Source organism: Thermobia domestica, chromosome 1 (assembly GCF_964235325.1).
Source record: "Thermobia domestica chromosome 1, izTheDome1.hap1.1, whole genome shotgun sequence".
Classification (NCBI taxonomy): Eukaryota; Metazoa; Arthropoda; class Insecta; order Zygentoma; family Lepismatidae; genus Thermobia; species Thermobia domestica.
Window position 1 is genome coordinate 16314339 of NC_137454.1, and position 19321 is coordinate 16333659.

At 35.7% G+C, this 19321-nt stretch overlaps 2 protein-coding genes across 3 annotated transcripts in view; both read left to right on the plus strand.

Moving 5' to 3' along the window:
- The first annotated feature begins 3841 nt into the window (after positions 1 to 3841).
- Positions 3842 to 13430, plus strand: LOC145684380 (E3 SUMO-protein ligase ZBED1-like). The gene is made up of 3 exons (XM_081756978.1): positions 3842 to 4128; positions 6694 to 8296; positions 13383 to 13430. The coding sequence occupies exons 1-3, from the start codon at positions 3842 to 3844 to the stop codon at positions 13428 to 13430; spliced, it is 1938 nt and encodes a 645-aa protein (XP_081613104.1).
- Positions 13431 to 15677: 2247 nt separating this feature from the next.
- LOC145683546 (uncharacterized) overlaps positions 15678 to 19321 on the plus strand; it is a 71953-nt gene continuing 68309 nt past the window's right edge. For both annotated transcript variants that reach the window (XM_081754898.1, XM_081754891.1), the window contains exon 1: positions 15678 to 16162. In XM_081754898.1, coding sequence (XP_081611024.1) covers positions 15807 to 16162 — 356 coding nt within the window. In that variant the 5' untranslated portion in view covers positions 15678 to 15806. The remainder of the gene's footprint in view (positions 16163 to 19321) is intronic.

Consider the following 19321-nt stretch of genomic DNA (forward strand, 5'->3'; position numbering starts at 1 on the left):
TTATGCATTCTCTTGCATGGTTTGTTTAGTATATGGCCAAACATGTCTTGAGGGTGTGAATTGTGACACCTTTTTACGTACTGCGAGACTTTTAAAGTGCTGAAGATGAACTGCTGGAAAACTGAATAAAATTTTGTTGTGGAATGGCTTGATATTAGACCGAAGTTTGTTTTACGTTCGTTTCAGTTACAATGTCAAACGACTTTCTTGCAACTGACAAAGGAAGTTCGGGAAAAAGCACTTGCCTGCAGAGAAATTAATCATACCACATGAAAGACCAATTCATGCTGATTACAACAAGGTAATCAAATGCATGTACGGTTGAGAACTTTTCAAGAGATTCAATGTTAAACGCAGGATTGCACCTCCTAGCAACATACCGTAATTATACAGTTTCGATGGTTTAAACTTACTACTGCTTGATCACTGTGGTCCATTCACAGACAAATTGTCCATTGTAAGTAGAATGACGGATGGCAAAGACGTAATGATTGAGAATGTACCAAAGAACTGCACATGATTTGTACAACCATTTGATGTGTTTGGATTCCGACCAATTAAAGATTATGGCAGGAGATTTGTACATAGTATGAAACTTCTTCATCCAGACGTTATGATGTACCAACGAAACAATCAAACGAAGTTCGTATCCATGGTAATGAATTAGTTCCGATCACCGCGATACATTGGATTGTTTCAGTTTGCGTTCCACAAGGCATGTTACCGAACAATCACTTGTCGTATCACCTATCGAATTTGTTTTTTGCTTTGATTGTGCGAACTGCTCCCTTGACGGATGCAACGCAATTGCACATATAAAGTGTTCATGATGCAAGGCAGTATTTTGCCCGTGTCATTTCTTTACAGAACAGAAGAGCAGCAGTGATCAATTTTCAACTCTAACCTATGATTATTATGAACAGTATAGGGGAAACCATATAGTCGTTGGCACTCTGACAATTATTGGCACTTTCCTTAGTTTTTTCTCTTCACTAAGGAAAAATGAATACGTGTTTGTAAAAATTTCCTGCAGCTGGCAGCTCTAATCCTCTCTGCCCGCGTTCCTTTTGTTTGTTTTGTCGGGAACCTTTCAGTCAGAGGCAAACTCTAGTCGACAGTGGAAGCAATTTGGATTTTTCAATTTTGCAGGTAATTCTTATACTTTTTGTTAAGGATATCTATCAGCTTAAGATAAATGTAATTAGTTTGCTATTGTTTAAAATCTTTTAATATTTTTTGCACGAGAGGAATTGGGTCTACTAATCATTCCAATGGTACATTTTCAACCGATTTGTTTGTCCTTCGAGTGAATGCATGGGGTGCCAATAACTGTACGAATGAAAATATAAAATGTCAGTTATTGGCACTAGAGTGCCAATCACTGTCTGTGATGCTGAAAAATAAAATAGCTTGAAAACTGTCCGAAAAGGCTTTCCATCTCCACATCTATTCTTGGTCAAAATTTTGGTTTCCTACTCTAATAAATAACAGTTATTGGCACAGTGCCAAGAACTGTATAAATGACCATGCCAATGACTGTAGGGATTTGCAGCAGAATAGGTTCTGGTAATGAAATATGTCTAATATGCCTATTGAAATTATTTGTTTATGTAGTTTAGTCCAGGGGCGGACTGGCAAAGTTTGGCCCACCCGGCTGAGTTACAGAGTTAGCCCACCATCAAAATTTATTATAATAGTTTGAACGTTGAGTTACAGCAAGAAAATATTTTTCAAAACTCAGCTAGTCGGCCATGAAGTGCGCGTGGTCAGACACAAGAATAGTTATTAACAATGGCGAGCTAGCCTAAGTCAATGTGAATAACGGTGTAAAGAAACTCCGGTAAAGAAAAGTCTGCTATGAGATTCAAAACGTTAGTCCCAAACGTCTGGACGGTTATGGACATTGTTGGTGTTAGCAACATGGGCATTTAGTTTCTACTTTTTTTTTAAATGGTAGGGCCTAGATCAATGTCAAACTTAAATTATTTCATATAAAATTAATTACAAAACGTTTTCTTATTGTTGCAGAAATCGGCACACAATGCCAAAGATTGGAAGAAAAAGATATTCAATATAACAGAGAAGTGCTTCCCTTGAAGCAATATCAAAAGGTGTAGGAATAAAGACAGCATCGAAGCAGTATGGCGTTCCTCGGTCTACATTACAAATCCATCTGAGAAATCAAGATGTGAAATCATCTTCCGGACCACGACCCATTTTAGAATAGGAAGAACCATTGTTGGTGGAATTGTTAATAAAATGTGCTGAAAAGAGTTTTCCCAGAAAGAAACAGGATATTCTTAAAAGTATTCAGGACTTTCTCGTGAAACATCCTCGTTCTAATCCGTTTCCAAATAACATGCCGGGAGATGGATGGTATAAATAGTTCTTTCAAAGAAATCGTAAGGTTGCGGAAAGAACGTGCGAATTTGTTACAAGTGCGAGTGCTTGTGTAACAGAAAACGACATAAGATCATGGTTTCATAATATACAGAAGTATTTTCAAGCCAATAACCTTACAGATGTTCTGCAGGATGCAATACGTGTTTACAATGGTGATGATACTAAGTTTTAGCTTTTCCCGAAAACTGGAAAGGTGTTAGCGGAAAAAAGAAGTAAGTAACGTGTACGATGTAGGCACGCGAAAATGCAAAGGAGTCTTTAACAGTTATGTTTACTTTCAATGCTGCAGGTGACGTAACACCCCCAATGATAATTTTCCCTTATGTTCGTGTGCCTAATGATGTGGCTCTATTTGTGACTACAGGATAGGGTATCGGTCGCAGTGAGAAGGGGTGGATGAAAGCCGAAGTATTTTATGGATAGATAGGTAATGTGTTGTATCCGTAATTAAAATCGAAAAATGTCAAGTTCCCGATTATATATTTTGTGGACGGTGATAAAACTCATCTTACTTACCAACTTAGCGAACTTTGCTGCAAGCTTCAAATTGAACTCATTGCTCTGTACCCCAATTCTACAAGAATATTGCAACCTGCTGACGTTGCCGTATTTACACCATTGAAGTATGGTGGAAGCAAGTGGTACGAGAGTGGCAACTTTATAATCAATTGCAGTCTCTGACGGAAGCTAAATTTGCTCCTCTGTTGAAACAAGCAGTTGACACTTACATTTCGCCATCTATTATACAAAATGGATTTAGGGCATGCGGTTTACACCCATTTGATCCCAACGACATAGATTACACTAAATGCGTTGCAAAACCAATACAAACAGTTCAAGAAATACGCGGTGGTAATGAGCAAACTAAGGATGTAGTATTAACCAGAACCGAGTTTGAAAGTATAGTAGGAACTGATGTAATGAGAAGACTTCAGGAAGTTGACAATGAACAAGTCCTTGTAAATAAGAACGAAGAATTCCATGTACTGTATCGCTTATTTCAACATTTTATAGATAATAGTAGGCCTAAGTCTTCGATAGAGAGATGTGATAATCTTCAGTCGGGGCAGACGAACAATCAGCAAGGTTCACCTGTATCATCTGCATGTATCCAACTCAATGATTTCAACCACTCAGATACTGCTAGTGATGCTCATACTCTTTGTGAAGTAAACCCTAGTACACCTATCAATGGCAGTACTACAGATGCAAATGATTTACAAAAAGGTTCCGGCTCAACTCCAAAAAAGTTAAAGACCGAACACCCGTTGCTGCAAGATGTTTTAATATGGCCAGAAACTCCTAAGAGAAAGGGGAAACGAAATGCAGAAAGACTGCCATTTATAATAACGTTTCATAAATATCAAGCTATTTTGCACGACAAAAATGAAGAAGCAATTAGCTGAACAAGAAAAAGATCAGAAAGCAAACAAGGAAGATGTCTGAGAGAAAGGAACAAGGGTTAAAACGCAGAGGGAAAGCATCTGCAAAGAAATCAAAGCATGAGGTCTATCTCGATTGTTCAACGGAGATAAGCGGTCCTTCAGCTTCTAGCCTCGAAAAAGACAAAGGACTGACTGAATCATTACAAAATGGAACGCTCACAAGGATGCTGAAGTTCGATTCGTCATCAGCTGCGAGAAGCAACGTAATACACTTCAAACACTGTTTTCAGCTATTCTTTTCGGGAAGGATGGATCTTGAATGCGAGTTGTGCCACAGCAAGTATCACAGTCGTTGCATTCCATAGTATCATAAGGAACACATACCAGAAGACATAGAAGATGGAGTTGTGTGTCACGGATGCTACGTTCTACAGGATGACAGTGAATGTGGTCTCAGATGCGGACGAGATTAATGAAACGGATTGACATAAATCATTGAAACATACAATTTTGTTTGTGCATTTCTCGTTTATTTAATTTTAAAAATATGTTGTGCATTCCCCGGTTTCAATTTGTCTTTACTTCATAATGTTCAAGGTCTAATATGGCTATTTCTTGTCTATTAATACATATAATAATTTATATTACTTCCAGTCAGGCCTACAAGCCTTATTTCTGTCAATCGTATCTTCTACTGTATACTTTATAATGGTGCCAGTAACTGTCTTCATTGGGTGCCAATAACTGTTTTTTGAGTGCCAATAACTGTAAGATCATTGTCACATTACAAAATATATTTTAATTGCCAAACTTTACCTTTGTATTGTAATTTCTCAACATACTATTCAATTAGAGATTCCCAGAAAGTATATATTAAAAAATCGCTAGTATATGTTATAAAATAAGTCTGTTATAAAGATATGAATGAAAACAAATCCTTAAAGTGCCAATAACTGTATGGTTTCCCCTAATGACTAATTTTAAGTAACAAACACGTTAGTTATTGCAAAACAGTTTCCTCTGTTACCTCCGATAGATTTCAATTCGTATGTTAATATTCGTTGCTACTAATGTTGTACTTAACGCGTTTAAATGCGCATAGACTCATTTTTTATATGAATTTCCAAGTCCAGTCTCTCGAACAGTTCTCAACCGTACAGGAATTTTATTAACTTGTAGTAGTCAGAATGGATTGGTCCTTCAAGTAGTATGCTTAGTTTCTCTGCAGCCGAGTGCTTTCTCCAGAACTTTCCTTGTGAGTCAATCAATTTTCCATTACCCTGCTGGTATATATATATGTTAAAAAATCACATGTATCTTTAGATGTGAATATTAAAAGTAGATGTGAATAACACTGCTAATAACAGAACTATATCCTAGTCATTTTCCCGAGAGGAACAAGTAGAATAACATGAAACTTGAAGAAATAGTTATACTTCATACAGAATCTGTTGGAATTACTGAAGAAAAATCCTTCCCTGCACAAAATTCTCCGTCTCAAAAGATTAGGCAGAACGGGAATTGCTATTCCGTATAAAGATAAGATTTTTTAAAAATATTTTCAATAATGTGCTGGAGGGCGTTTAGGCAGAACGGGAGATATCATTTTTCCCTTACCTCAGAATGAAAAGCAAAGTCCTGTATGTAGGTTTTGTGACAAATTAAAGCACTAGTACCAAGTTTTATTTTGCTTAAAATGCCTATTTCAACGTTAGTTTCTATTTTAGCTTATTTTGCGACTTACATTGTGGATTGTGGATAGACCGGGAGTTGAACCCTGGGACTTTGTCTTTCCATGTCAGTTCTCAGTTTGTAAAGCACTTACACGGAAAGCCAAGACTAGGATACTCGGTTGTCGTAATTTTTCAAGACTTCATTTCTTTTTTCTTTGTGTCACAGATATTGCTACTTCAAATATTTGATAGTTCGGCAAATGAATGGTGTATCCATATCGGTAAGATAGGTTTATAAGGCAACGCTGGATAGCATGCAGAAAAATCGGGAGAAAGCCGTGAACAGTAACAGGGAAAGCCATAAATTCAGGTTCAATTTGCGGTCAGTTCAAATTTTTTCCTAGCTTTTACACTATTAAGTTTTTAAATAAAGAAATATTATTAAAAAAACCCTAAAATAAAAATTCTAGTGCAAAAATAATTAAACGTTCAACGCTTTTTAATCCTTTAACTATTCAAATTGCAAGAGGAAGACTTAGATCTAATACAAAATAATATAATGCACAAATCAAAATTGTGGTTAGGGGTTGTTTTGACCGCGGCATCTGTTCAAGTGCAATACATTTACTATGAGGATAATGGAATTAGATCTCAGAGTGTCTAAGGAAGCTGTTTTACAGTATTGAAAACAGTTCTATATATATTTCTTATACTGCTTTGTTAAGGCTTTTAGTTCTCTAATTAGATGACTTACTTAGATGAAATCAAAATTTTCATGTTTCCAACGCTGTATCTTTTTTATTTTCATTATCAAAGTTTTGTAGTGTTTCTCATATTTGTTATATTTATTTATTCAACAATCACCAGATACAGCTCAGAGGTCATTTTATACTGGATATCTAATAACAATGGAAATGATTTGGGAAGGTATCGGCCAGGGCCTGTTTAGTAGGTACCATCCCGGCATTTACCTGGTAGGACTGAGGAAAACCCTGGAAAACTCAAGTCAGGATGATCGAGAGCTGGAACCGAACCCACGACCTCGCGAATGCGAAGCCAATGTCTACCACTTGAACTAGTATTTGTTTAAAGAATACGTGTATAAATCAATTGTATCAGTTTTATAATATGTTGCTTTTTTTTTAAAAAAAAAATGTTCTTAACATTAGTATATAATTTAATTCGTTTTAGTGATAACAGTAATACATTACTGTTATTATTATTACTTTTAGGAAGTTTCTGGCGTCCCCAAGTCCTGCTTCAGGCCCTCGGGAAGAATCTGATGTATGTGAGACAAGCATTGAAACAACAGCACCATCTGGATCTGAGAACAAACATAAACGTCGTCAGCTTCCTAAATCCGAGAAGCAAACCAAAATTCAAAGTTACTTGAATCGACCCTGTTCAACCCAGAGAAGCCAACAATTGGATTCCTTAATTACTAAAATGATCGTTATGGACTTGCTACCTTTATCTCACGTAGAGGGTCAAGGTTTCAGAGAGCTTATGCTTTACGTAGAACCAAAATATAAAATACCGTCCAGGCAAACAATCATTCGTCGACTTGAAGAACTTTATGATTTTGTTCGTGAACAAGTTTTTCAAAAACTTTCAGAATCAGATTTCGTATCTTTAACTACAGATTCGTGGACATCAAGAACAACAGAATCTTACATAACAGTGACGTCCCACATACTGACAAAGGACTTGCAATTAAAAACATATGTGTTAGAATCTATTGTGATAGAAGAAAGACATACATCCCAAAATCTTACTAATCACATTGAGAGTCTTTTAGATAAGTGGGCTATATCCGATAAGGTTATTGGCATTGTGCACGACAATGCCCCTAACATAGTAAACGCTTGTGAACAACTTCCATATAAAAGTGTTAATTGTTTTGCTCATACTCTACAACTTGCAGTAAACAAAGGTCTTTCGTTACCCTCTGTGACATTATTATTAAATGAAGCAACTGATATTGTGAAGCATTTCAAGCACAGCACTGTTGCATCCCGTGAGCTAAGAAAACGACAAACAACATTAAATTTACCTTTACATAAACTTATTCAGCACGTAAAATCAAGGTGGAACAGTGCATATGATATGCTAGAAAGGTTGCTTGAACAGAAACGGGGTGTTGTTGATATTCTAGCAGACAGGTCTGTTACGAAAGTTCAGGACTCGAAAAAATTAGCATTAACTGAGGAAAGTTGGATAGGTATCGAAGAGCTGGTAACGTGCCTCAAGCCTCTGAAAATAGCTACAGAAGTGTTGTCAGGACAAGAATATGTGTCCATATCGAGCGTCTTTTCCATTGTGTATGGACTGCTAAGTGTTCACTTAGTTCCAGATGGCGCAGATAGTGATGCAATCAAGTGTATAAAACAAACAATCGCCCAAGATCTTCGTCAACGTGTAGGTTTCGATAGAATGACTTTGGAGAACTCTACATTCATTATAGCATCATTATTAGATCCTCGTTATAAAACATTGCCATTTATAACAGACGAGAAGAGTCGTGAGGACATACACAATATGGTGAGGAACATGTTGCAGGAGACAGAGCGTATAGAAGAATGTGCAGGAGATGAATTCGTTGAAACAGGACTTCATTTCTTATTAGGATCTGCATACAAAGAAAGAACAACAGCAGCAGTTGATGAACTGACATGGTATTTAGCTGATCCTGCTCTGCGAATTTCAGAAAATCCACTCAAATGGTGGTCTGCAAATTGCCATAGGTTGCCACGCCTTTATCACATTGCTAGAAAATACTTGCTTATTCCAGCAACTTCGGTACCTTCAGAAAGAGTATTTTCAACAGCAGGACAGGTAATTAGTGCTTCAAGAAATAGGCTGACACCAGATCACTCAAACATAATAATTTTTTTGAATAAGAACATGGAAAAGTAGCATATAAAAATGTAGCATCTCTCTATATCTCTCTGAAGATCCAAGGTTCAGTATACTTTTATGATGCGAAGTAGCGTTTGATACGTCAATATATATATATATATATAAAGGATGGTTCAAAACAACACCGAATATGTTTGGGAGGAATTCCTGACACCAAGATAAGACAAAAAGTATAGACCAACCTGGGTGCAGAAATGCTTTCTTCCGGAGTTATAGGCTGCCGAAAACATGAAAAAATGAAGTTTAAAGATCCATAGCTTCAATACTATGGGACCTATCGTAGTCGAGGCAAGACTTCACTGAGGAACTAATATATGTGCTATTCAAAAATACATATTTCAGAATCTTGTGGTACTCACGCAACATTTTTTATAAAGGGAGTTTGACTACGGGCATATAATTTGAAGTGCTCACCAACTACCTCCCAAAAATTGCTGCGTGAGTACCGCAGGATTCTGAAACATGAATATTTGAATAGCGCATATACTAGTTCCTAAGTGAAGTCTTGACCAGACTACGGTAGGTTCCATAGTGTTGGGGCTATGGACGTTTAAAGTTCTTTATTTTGTTTTCGTCAACCTATAACTCCAAAAGAAAGCATTTGTCCACCCAGGTTGGTCTTTACTTTTTGTCTTATCTTGGTGTCAAGAATTACCTCCCAAACGTTGTCGGTGTTGTTTTGAAACACCCTATATATATATATTCTTATTCGTTGTTGCCGTCATTTTTGTACTTTAAATATTAGAATTATGTTTGATTTTTATGGTAAAAGTTACTGATTTGTTTGTACACATTACAATTGTTTAAATCTAGGAGATAGTTAAGGTTGAAGTGTCTATATCCCCAGGTATAAATGTAGTATAACTCTTTTCGTCTATGTTGTATATTTGCAAGGGTGTGATTAGGAATAGCAATCTCCTTTATTACATAATGTGAAGTAGCCTATTATAATAAAATTTATACAGTAAAGCATTCGTCGTCACTACATTTAATCAGAGTTGAAATTTCAAATTTTGTGGAAAGAAGGTTGACAAGGTTAAAACATTTAAAAATCAAACACTTGTTTTTTAAGAGATACATTTATGGAGTTGATTAAGTTAAAATTCTACTATTATGTTTATTATAAGTAAGTAATAAAAGTTGTGTATTTCTATAACATTCACTAAAAATACGTAATTTTTCTTACAAATTTTAATAATAACAATTTCATTTACAAAATATTTTTAATGTACTTTTATAAGATTTTTTTAAAACCAAGGCTTATTTAAGCAAAGCAAATTTAGTAACAGTATGATCAGTGGCGGATCTAGCCCGGGGCCGGGAGGAGGCTTGCCCCCAAGTTTTCTGAGTGACAAAAAAGAATTAAGCTATTATTTATATGGTTTGAAAGTTTATAATAAAATCATGGTATACGTATTATAGTCTGAGAACTGGTAGCCCCCTCCAGTTTATACCTTCTGGATCCGCCACTGAGTATGATTCTGTTAGAATCGATTATACATTACTTATATACATTCAATTTATAACTACAGTATTATCTTATAATTAATGTTTACTTTTGGTATAATTAACACAATAAGTATTCGTCACAAAGTTTGTATTATGGAATTTTACAGGCACTAATAAATATATTTTATTTGGAAGAACAGTTTACTTCTTATTAATTACATAATGTTAGTAAGAAATGTTTGGATCTTGTGGTTAATAGACTGGTTAGCGCACGTACTTACAGTGCCTCTGGTCCCGGGTTTAATTCCCTGTGGAAGCTCAAAGAAACATACTATTATTATTATTATTATTATTATTATTATTATTATTATTATTATTATTATTAGTAGTAGTAGTAGTAGTAGTAGTAGTAGTAGTAGTAGTAGTAGTAGTTGTTGTTGTTGTTGTTGTTGTTGTTTTTGCTGTTGGTGGTGGTAGTGATGTTGGTGTTGGTGTTGTTGTTGTGATGGTGGTAGTAGAAGTAAAAGAAGAAGAAGAAGAAAATAGTAATAGTATTTTCACTCATCATTTGTAAATGATTTCGTACCCTGTAAAGAACTGCCACTGAATGGAATAAACTAATTGTCAGTGCAAAAGAACTGAAGATGGAAATGAATTCGGTCTGGAACAACATAGATACTCGTAGATAATCAAAATACATTATGTGGAACCGAGACTGTATTAGTGGAAACTATACAATAATGTGAGAATACATTTTAATATCTAAGCATAGTGTAAGTAATAGAAACAAGTTAGCGAAAAAATAAAAAATAGTGGAAAATATATATATATGTCAATATCGAAGAAATTAATGATATATTATGAAATAATCCTGCCCATAGTATTCTTTTAACGTAATAATTGGTCGCTTACGCACCGAGAAGCGCGAAAACTAAAAATACCAAAGAACTAAGTTTGGGATAAAGTATTTAGCGCGAAACGAGACGAATCGAAGAACAACTCTAGAAAAATACACAATGCTTAACTATATTGTGGTGGCTCGTTGGTAGAGCGCTTACATCCGGTTCAGAGGTTTTGGTTCGATTCCAGGCCAAGTGAGTTCGTGGTGGACGATATCATCTGCATGGGTTTTCTCAGGGTACTCCCGTTTCCTCTCACTTTCTAATTCCACCAATATTTTCATAACCATTCAATTGCAATTTCAACCTTCGAGACATTAAACTAAAGGTTTAATTTTCGCTTAACTATATTTTGTCGTAGGTCACCGAATATCATATGGATAATAAAATCCAGGTAAGATGAACAGGATACGTTGCATCCATAGAAGATTGAATGGCGTGTTTAGAGTTCTATTCGAAAATTAATTGGAAAGGAGACCTTGAGAAACACTAAGAATACGGGTGCATTATAGGCCTATAAGCAATGAACTTCGTGAATTCTGTAATGTTTATCCAGATTTCATTAGCTTATCACAGAATATTATGTAATGAAGACGTTTTGTTTCAATGGTAAGGAACCTTCGAGCTTCTTAAGCCATACAGAAATTTCGCAGTCAAACTGCTTCTGCGAACTATTTTTGCACACGGGCAATTTTAATTGTGATTTATATGACACGTAACAGGAAATTAATATCATCCAGACTGTTTTTTTATAACAACAATAACTGAGACTAACGTTTTACTCCAGAAATTGTTTTGTTAGTAAAATAAATTATGTGCATATGGTAATAACATGCCTAGTTTTCTGTATTCCCTACCTCTGATTGCAGTACTGTCTACCTAAGTATCAATCAAATAAGAGGTTCTGAAAATGTTATATTTGAAAGATTTGGGGATTTAGTTGTTCCGTAAATCTTTAAAATGATTTATACTTCATTTATCTTTCAAGCAGATGAAACGGAACTTTAATTTTTCACACTCCATGTCCTCTCCTTATACACCAAAACTTCAAGTGTTAATAGCTGTTTACCACAATGTTATTTTTTTCTTAGTTCTGGATCAGTATAGGATTGTGTTGCACAAACTGGCACAAATAACTAAATGTTCGAAGAAAAAAATGACTGATGGTTTTCCCTGTACCCTTCATTTGTTTTCAAAACAACACGACAACATTTGGAAGGTGATTCCTGACACCAAGATAAGACGAAAAGTATAGACCATCCTGGGCATAGAAATGATTCCTTTCGGCGCTATAACCAGCCGAAAACTTGTCGGAAAAATGCAAAAACGGCCATAACTCGAGAACAAAATGTCGGATCGAAGTCGGGTGAAAGGAAATAATTAAAATCCATTATTTAAAATCGTAGTTACCATTAACACAATTAAATGTGGCATAGCAGCGGCGCATGTGTGACCCCGAACGAAACTGGAGAATTCCTGGGGTATTTTATTAAACGTTGAAGGAGGGAAATAAACAAGAATGAAATACAATATTTCTAATCCTTTGGCTTATGGAACCCGGAGGTTGAATACCGCTCACAAAAGCTCTCCATTTACTTCCGTCCGTAGACAACTGAATCCAGTTTGTACTTTGTGTTCCTATTTCTGTTGGGTCCATCTTAATCCTCCCATCTTCACCTAGGTCTTCCTAATGGTCATTTTCTGATTAGCTTTCCAGTAAAATTTTGATCTCATTTCTATTTTCTTCCATTTTGGCTACATTATCTGCTCACCTGAGGCCTCCTAGACCTGATTACCCTTGATTTGGTAAATGGTATAAGTTATGCAGTTTCTCGTTATGAAGTTTTTGACATTATTCATTCCCATCACTCTTGGGTCCGAATATTCGCATTAGGATTTAATATTTCAACGATTATAAGAACATGATTAGAATTCAAAAGAAGCAGAGATACACATGTTTGACTGATCTACTTTGTCTCAATACAGAATAAACTCTCCGAGAACCCTTCCCGCTGGTCTAGTGGCTGCGCATGAACTTTTGGTGTATGTGGTCCCGGATTTGATTCTTGCTGAGAGCGCATAAAAAGTAATTTTACAATCATTCACTTTCATTAATCATCCGTCTCTTTTAGCCTAAAGGACATAACTGTAAGACGTAAAACTAAACAAAGAACTCTCGGAGGTAAACTGAAATGAAATGATGCCTTTAAAGTCTTACGTTTATGTCATTTAGGCTAATGGTGATGAATGATAAATGAAAACTAATTATTGCAATATAGTTCATGAAATGAAAGTGTAAGAGGAAACAAGTAAATCCTGACAAAACTCACGGACACAATGTTATTCGCTACAAATTTTCATGGTTTGAGATCAAACAAGGAACTCCTCGCACCAGAAATGAGTGCTTTATCACTGAACTAACGTACTCCTCTTTGAGAGAAAAACTAGAACTATAGATGTATAGGTCAAGTAAAAACTATATGTGATAAATCAATATTCAAAGACATACAGAGTAGAGTCCATTTTTCGTCCGTAAACGATAAGTACGTTTTTAGGTCATTTATTCTCAACTGGTATGAGGTTGTGACCAGATTGTAGATAGGTCGACATTAAAGTGCCTTTTAATAAATTTCACTATTTTTATTGTTTGTAAGGAAGAAGGGGTCTATAGGGCTAGGAAAAAGGGAGGTCTTAGTGTTTAAGAGCTAAGAACTCCTTTTCTTGATTAATTAAAAAAAAACTAATTTGAATCAATAGCGTATAAGGACATCAAGTAGATTCGATTTATTTATTTCGACTTGTTTTACATGTCGAGGCTAAGGCTATATGAAGCCTTATCTACCATCTAAACATGATACAAAATTCAAAATTCGTATTTACGAGTCGTACCACGCATAACGAAGTAATCCAGACAGTTTTCTAATAGTGGGGGGACGGGGGAATAGAAACCAACGATGCCGAAGTAAGAAGTTAACAGCCAAATGCAAGAACGTGACATGAGACTGCCTCGAGAAATAGTATAAGCAACTTCAATTCACATTTACAAGTTCCAGTCTATGTGATATTTTCTGGGCAGAAGTTTTAAGATTAATTCTACAAGACCAACGTAGCCACCAATAGTGAACTTACTTGTATTCTCCACTTCATTGAGGCACAATAACTATTTCTTATCCCCAAAATATTCAGTTGTATTTTAAATTCGGATACAGGAACTCACTGGAGGGTTCTTAACAGTGACGTCCCCAGCTTTAATTTCTTGGAGGAGAAAAAGCGGAGAGGGAGGAAAATTTATAGGGGCAGAAAATCTTTCTATCCTGAAAAGCGTGATTTTGTATCATATTACATGATTTACATTACAACTCAACATTTCTCGAAGGAGCTGGGCGCGGATACCTGCCTCCTGTTCTCGCCTTTGCCACGGTGCCACTGTTCTCAACTTTTCCATCATTCAGGATACCGCAAACGTAAGACATATTAAGTAGAAGGGTACCGAGAAGGAAACGTTGCTATGAAACTTCAATTAGGGAAACTTCAAGATAAGAGGAAAAAGACATTAAGGTATTAACGAAGGTAAAAACGTCGTATAATAGAAAGTTCAATAGTGCATTAGTTTAAAAATGTAAGCACACCAAAGATAAATTATACATTAAAAAAGAGATATCAAAGAAATTAATTAGGTATATTGTTCTTAAAATACAATACATTCTTAATAATTGCACTTAAAAAAGCTGCAAACTCCTATTTATCATAGCCCTACATACTTCAATAATTTTTGTAAATGATAAATCATACACATAAAGCATGTATCCATCGGATGCAAATATTCTTCTCCAAGAATTTATTCTGTACTGAGACAAAGTAGATCAGCCAAACATGTCTCTCTCTGCTTTTTTCGAATTCTAACAGTGATCTAACTTAAACGATGTACTACCGTTTTTGAAATATCATATTTGATAGAGCTTTATTTTCCTTATTCAGTGTTGGATAAAACACAACAAGAATTCTTCAGTCTCTTCCGGGATCACCATCACCACATTCAATTGTGTATTAGTGAAATCCATGATTTAAAATAATGGGCATTCTGTTTTACCTGATTTTGATCTGACATTTTATTCTCAAATTATAGTTATCCTTCCAATTCTTCGACAAATTTTCGGCTTGTCATAGCTCCAAAAGGAAGCTTTTCTATGCCCAAGTTGGTCTATTGGTGTCAAGAATTACCTCCCAAATGTTGTCGTTGTTGTTTTGAAACAATATATATATATATTCGAGATTAGACTTGGAGTGATAATTTAACCGAAATCCAGATTTTTTAAGCTCCTGATTTTTCCGAATTCCGGATTTTTTCCGAAATCCGGATTTTTTCTCGAATTCCGGATTTTTTCCGAATTCCGGAATTTTTCCGAATTTCGGATTTTTTCCGAATTCCGGAATTTTTCCGAATTTCGGAATTTTTCCGAATTCCGGATTTTTTCCGAAATCCGGAATTTTTCCGAAATCCGGAATTTTTCCGAATTCCGGAATTTTTCCGAAATCCGGATTTTTTTCAAATTCCGGAATTTTCCGAATTACGGAATTTTTCCGAAATCCAGAATTTTTCCGAAATCCGGATTTTTTCAAATTCCGGAATTTTTCCGAATTCCGGAATTTTTCCGAAATCCGGAATTTTTCTGAATTCCGGATTTTTTCCGAAATCCGGAATTTTTCCGAATTCCGGAATTTTTCCGAAATCCGGAATTTTCCGATTTTACTTTCCGGATTCCGGAAAGTAAAAATTCCGGAATTGGCCATCCCTATCTTATACTTAAGTTTCATGTCTATATTATTATTATTATTATTATTATTATCATGTGTATACTTGCCGGGAGAGTGATCTTCGATAAGAGAAGAGGCAACCGAAGAAGAAGAAGAAGAAGAAAAATATTCTGTGTTTTATGTAAATCGGACAATATTATTGATTACAAGTGTTAAGTTGCATGTATGATTGTACTTGTTAGTCATTTTATTAACACTAGCAGTATAAAATAAACTGAAAGTATCAAGGGCAATTCCAAATTGGTATTAAATTTGTAGTTATAATGGCTGGTGAAGAGCCTATTAAGTTGGAATTGATGTGTAAAGAAGAAATCGACAGTGTTTTTCCCCAGGAAGATCCACTCGAAGGGAAAGGGTGGACATACGAACTGATGACAGACAACAAAGAATTAATATTTTCTACATCGGAAGGAGAGCAAGCAATGGAGAAGGATGTAGCAATATATTCTTTGGATGTGAAATTGAACATCGATACGGTGAAATCAGAATTTCCAGTAGAAGATCCTGCATTTGAAAGTAATAAAGAAATGCTAACAAAAATAGCGGTTGAGGAGACTTGCTCCTCGAACTCTAATGATTACAAACAATTAACAACAAAAAGTTTAGTTGAGCGAGAAAGGTAATGTTATATTTTCTATATATTAACTGGTTTAGGTTAATAATGCAGTTACATGGGTTCGGAAATTTTATAGGTATAAAAAGCAATGCCGGTACTACGCGAGAAATAGTAAAGTATGGGAGATATCTCGAACGTAAATTAATAATCTACAGTTTGGGAGTGTCGCGGTACACATGAAAAATGTGTACACAAAAACACAAGTGATCGATACCATACATACAAATCTTTGGATGGCATTTAGTATCTCCCCCAACTTTTTCATGGTTTCAGAACCGGATACATTGTTTTTTTTTTTTTTTTTTCTAAATCGTGATAAAGGTAGAAGTACAAGTGCCTTGGGGGCTTCTAACTCTCTTCGCTCGCTGTCCCTAGCTCAGCTATATTTTGTAAAGTATGTAACATTGTTGTAAATCTTATATGTGCTAGATTGGGGGAGATAGTAACACCAGCCAAATCTTTCATAGGCGCCTTCCATTCAGGCAACTCAGGAAAAAAAAATGTATCATCATCATCTTAGATATTCATGAAACTTTTTTATAGCAACTAGACATCTTTTTAAGAGACCCATTTTTTTGTTTTGCTTTGTCGAAAAAAGTTTTCCTCCCAAGTAATGGGCCATCAAAGACGGGGAGTACAATTTATGAATTGTAGAAGACATGGAAAATGGTCAGCTTCCGAGCCCCACCATTCGCCTATGGAGACAGATAGAGTTATAATTCTTGTGGTACGTACACTGATGTCCAAAATTATTGTCGCATGTCTATAAATATGTTGTAGGAATGTAATTTGATAACGAATTTGTGCGGTATTTCTTATAATGTTAGTATGTGTATAATCGGCAAAGACATGTATGTGGCAAATCCCATGTCAAAAGAACAGTAAAACGAAAATGAAACTTCGTTGTGTCTTTCTGACTTTCGTATTTGTAAATTTTTCGTATAAAATTTACCACAAATACACATTTCCCGATTATACACATAGTGTCACTATGAAAAGTACAATGCAAAATCATTATCAAGTTGTATTCTTACAAGAAAACAACTGTAGATATGCGACAATCATTTTGGACATGAGTGTACATTGGGATATAATTAAACTGTATTTTATTCTAGTTTGGTTTGCGCATGCGTATTTTTCAGAGAGCCTTTTTGATCAAAAGAATAAAAAAACAGTCAAGAAAACCTTTTATTCTTCATTTAATGAATGTGAACCATATACATAATCAAATCATTGCACTTTTATTGTTTCCAGTGTTGCTAACTGACATCAAAGTTAACGAAACTTCACTAACTATAAAAGGCTGTAGTTAATTCATGAAGCGTTGGTCGAAAATTGTATTTGGTGTGTTTATTATTCATGTAAAGTAGGAACAATCTGACAAAATTTCAGAATTTTAAAAGATTGTGTTTTCAAGAAAATGGCGCCCACAAATGGCGATTTTTGAAAATTTTACAATTTCTTGAATTTTTTGCGACAAAACGGTTGCATACAGAAGCGATATATATATTTTTTTTAAATCGGGTAATTAGGTCTTACCAATAGTGAAAACAGAATTTTGAAATTCGAACCGAAAGTGCTCGAAAAAATTCGCAAACTTCGACTTTCAGATAAATTGGCTTTCATTTGTTTAAATTATGTACAAAAAGATACACATGCGCAAACCAAACTATAATAAAATATATTTTGTTTATATCCCTATATACATACCACAACAAGAATTATAACTGTACCTGTCTCTGGGGGGCGCGGTGGCTCAGTGGTAGAGCGTTCACCTCTAGTGCGTGGGGTCCCGGGTTCGATCCCATTCTCCGCCAAGTGAACTTTGTGGTGGACAAACACCGTACTCTTTGGTTTTCTCGGGGTTCTCCCGTTTCCTCCCACTTTCTTCATTCCACCATTTCACTCATCTCATCATCACCGCCTCCTTTAGCCTAACCGGCATAAACGTGGGACGTAAAACTCAAAGGTTCATTTTTTTTTCATTTTTTGTACCTGTCTCCATAGCCGAATGGTGAAGCTCAGAAGTTGACCAGAGCTTCTCCCTGGCTAAGCGGTTAGCATACGCGCCTTTGGCGCGGGAGACCCGGGTTCGATTTCCGGCGGGAGCTCATGTGGTTCGGATTCCACGTTAATCAGTAGGTCCACGTCTCATCTAGCCTCGCTGCTGAAAGGGACGCTAAGCTGAAATTCAATTCAATTCAATTCAGAAGTTGACCATTTTCCATGTCTTCTACAGTTCATAGATTGTACTCCCCGTCTTTGATGAGCCATTACTTCGGGGAAAATTTTTTTTCGACACAACGAAAAAGTATGGGTCTCTTAAAAACATGTCTAGTTGCTATAAAAAAGTTACAAGAATATCTGAGATGGTGATGGTAGATGCTCTGCCTGAATTGAAATGGAAGGCACCCATAGCTTTTATCTCGATGGAATAGCGATTACTTTATTACTTATTACATATTTGTTACTAATTCTTGTACATATTTACAATTTGGGTGGTCAACGATAGTGTTCTATATATAGTCTTCTGTAAACAACAGGTAGCTTGTCTGAAGGCATCCGAAATTCAAAAGTGAAATCTGATGTACTGAAATATATATATATCGACATTTGTAATTCTTCCCGCGATTTATGTCGAATTCGCCCAGCCTCAATTTGCAGAACGTTTCTAAAGACGAACAAAACAAAAGATAGGAGATGATTCTAACCAAAAAACGGTGCAGGTTTATTGTAAAGAGTACTGCATAAACTCCATGCATATCTGCTTCTTTTTCAGGAATGCGGCTTTATGTATTTTCAGGGCCAGGGTGGCTCAGTGGTAGAGCGTTCATTTCTGGTGCACACGGTCCTTGGTTCGATCCCAGCGCGCGCCAAGGGAAATTTGCAGTATTAGACAAACACTGCGTGCATGGCTTCTCATGGTTCTCCCACTTTCTTCATTCCCATTTCATTGATTTCTCAATATCACCCTCTACAATAGCCTAGCCGGCATTAAAGATTTTGTTTTAATTTTTCTGTATAGCATTACGTGAGCAGACAGTTCTATCAAATTTTGAAACATTTTTTATATTATCAGGTTAGGTTTGAGCTTCTTTATTTGTTTTAGCAAAGCATGCACAAAATGAGGGACTCAATTACTACTTGAGGCTTTACTGCTGT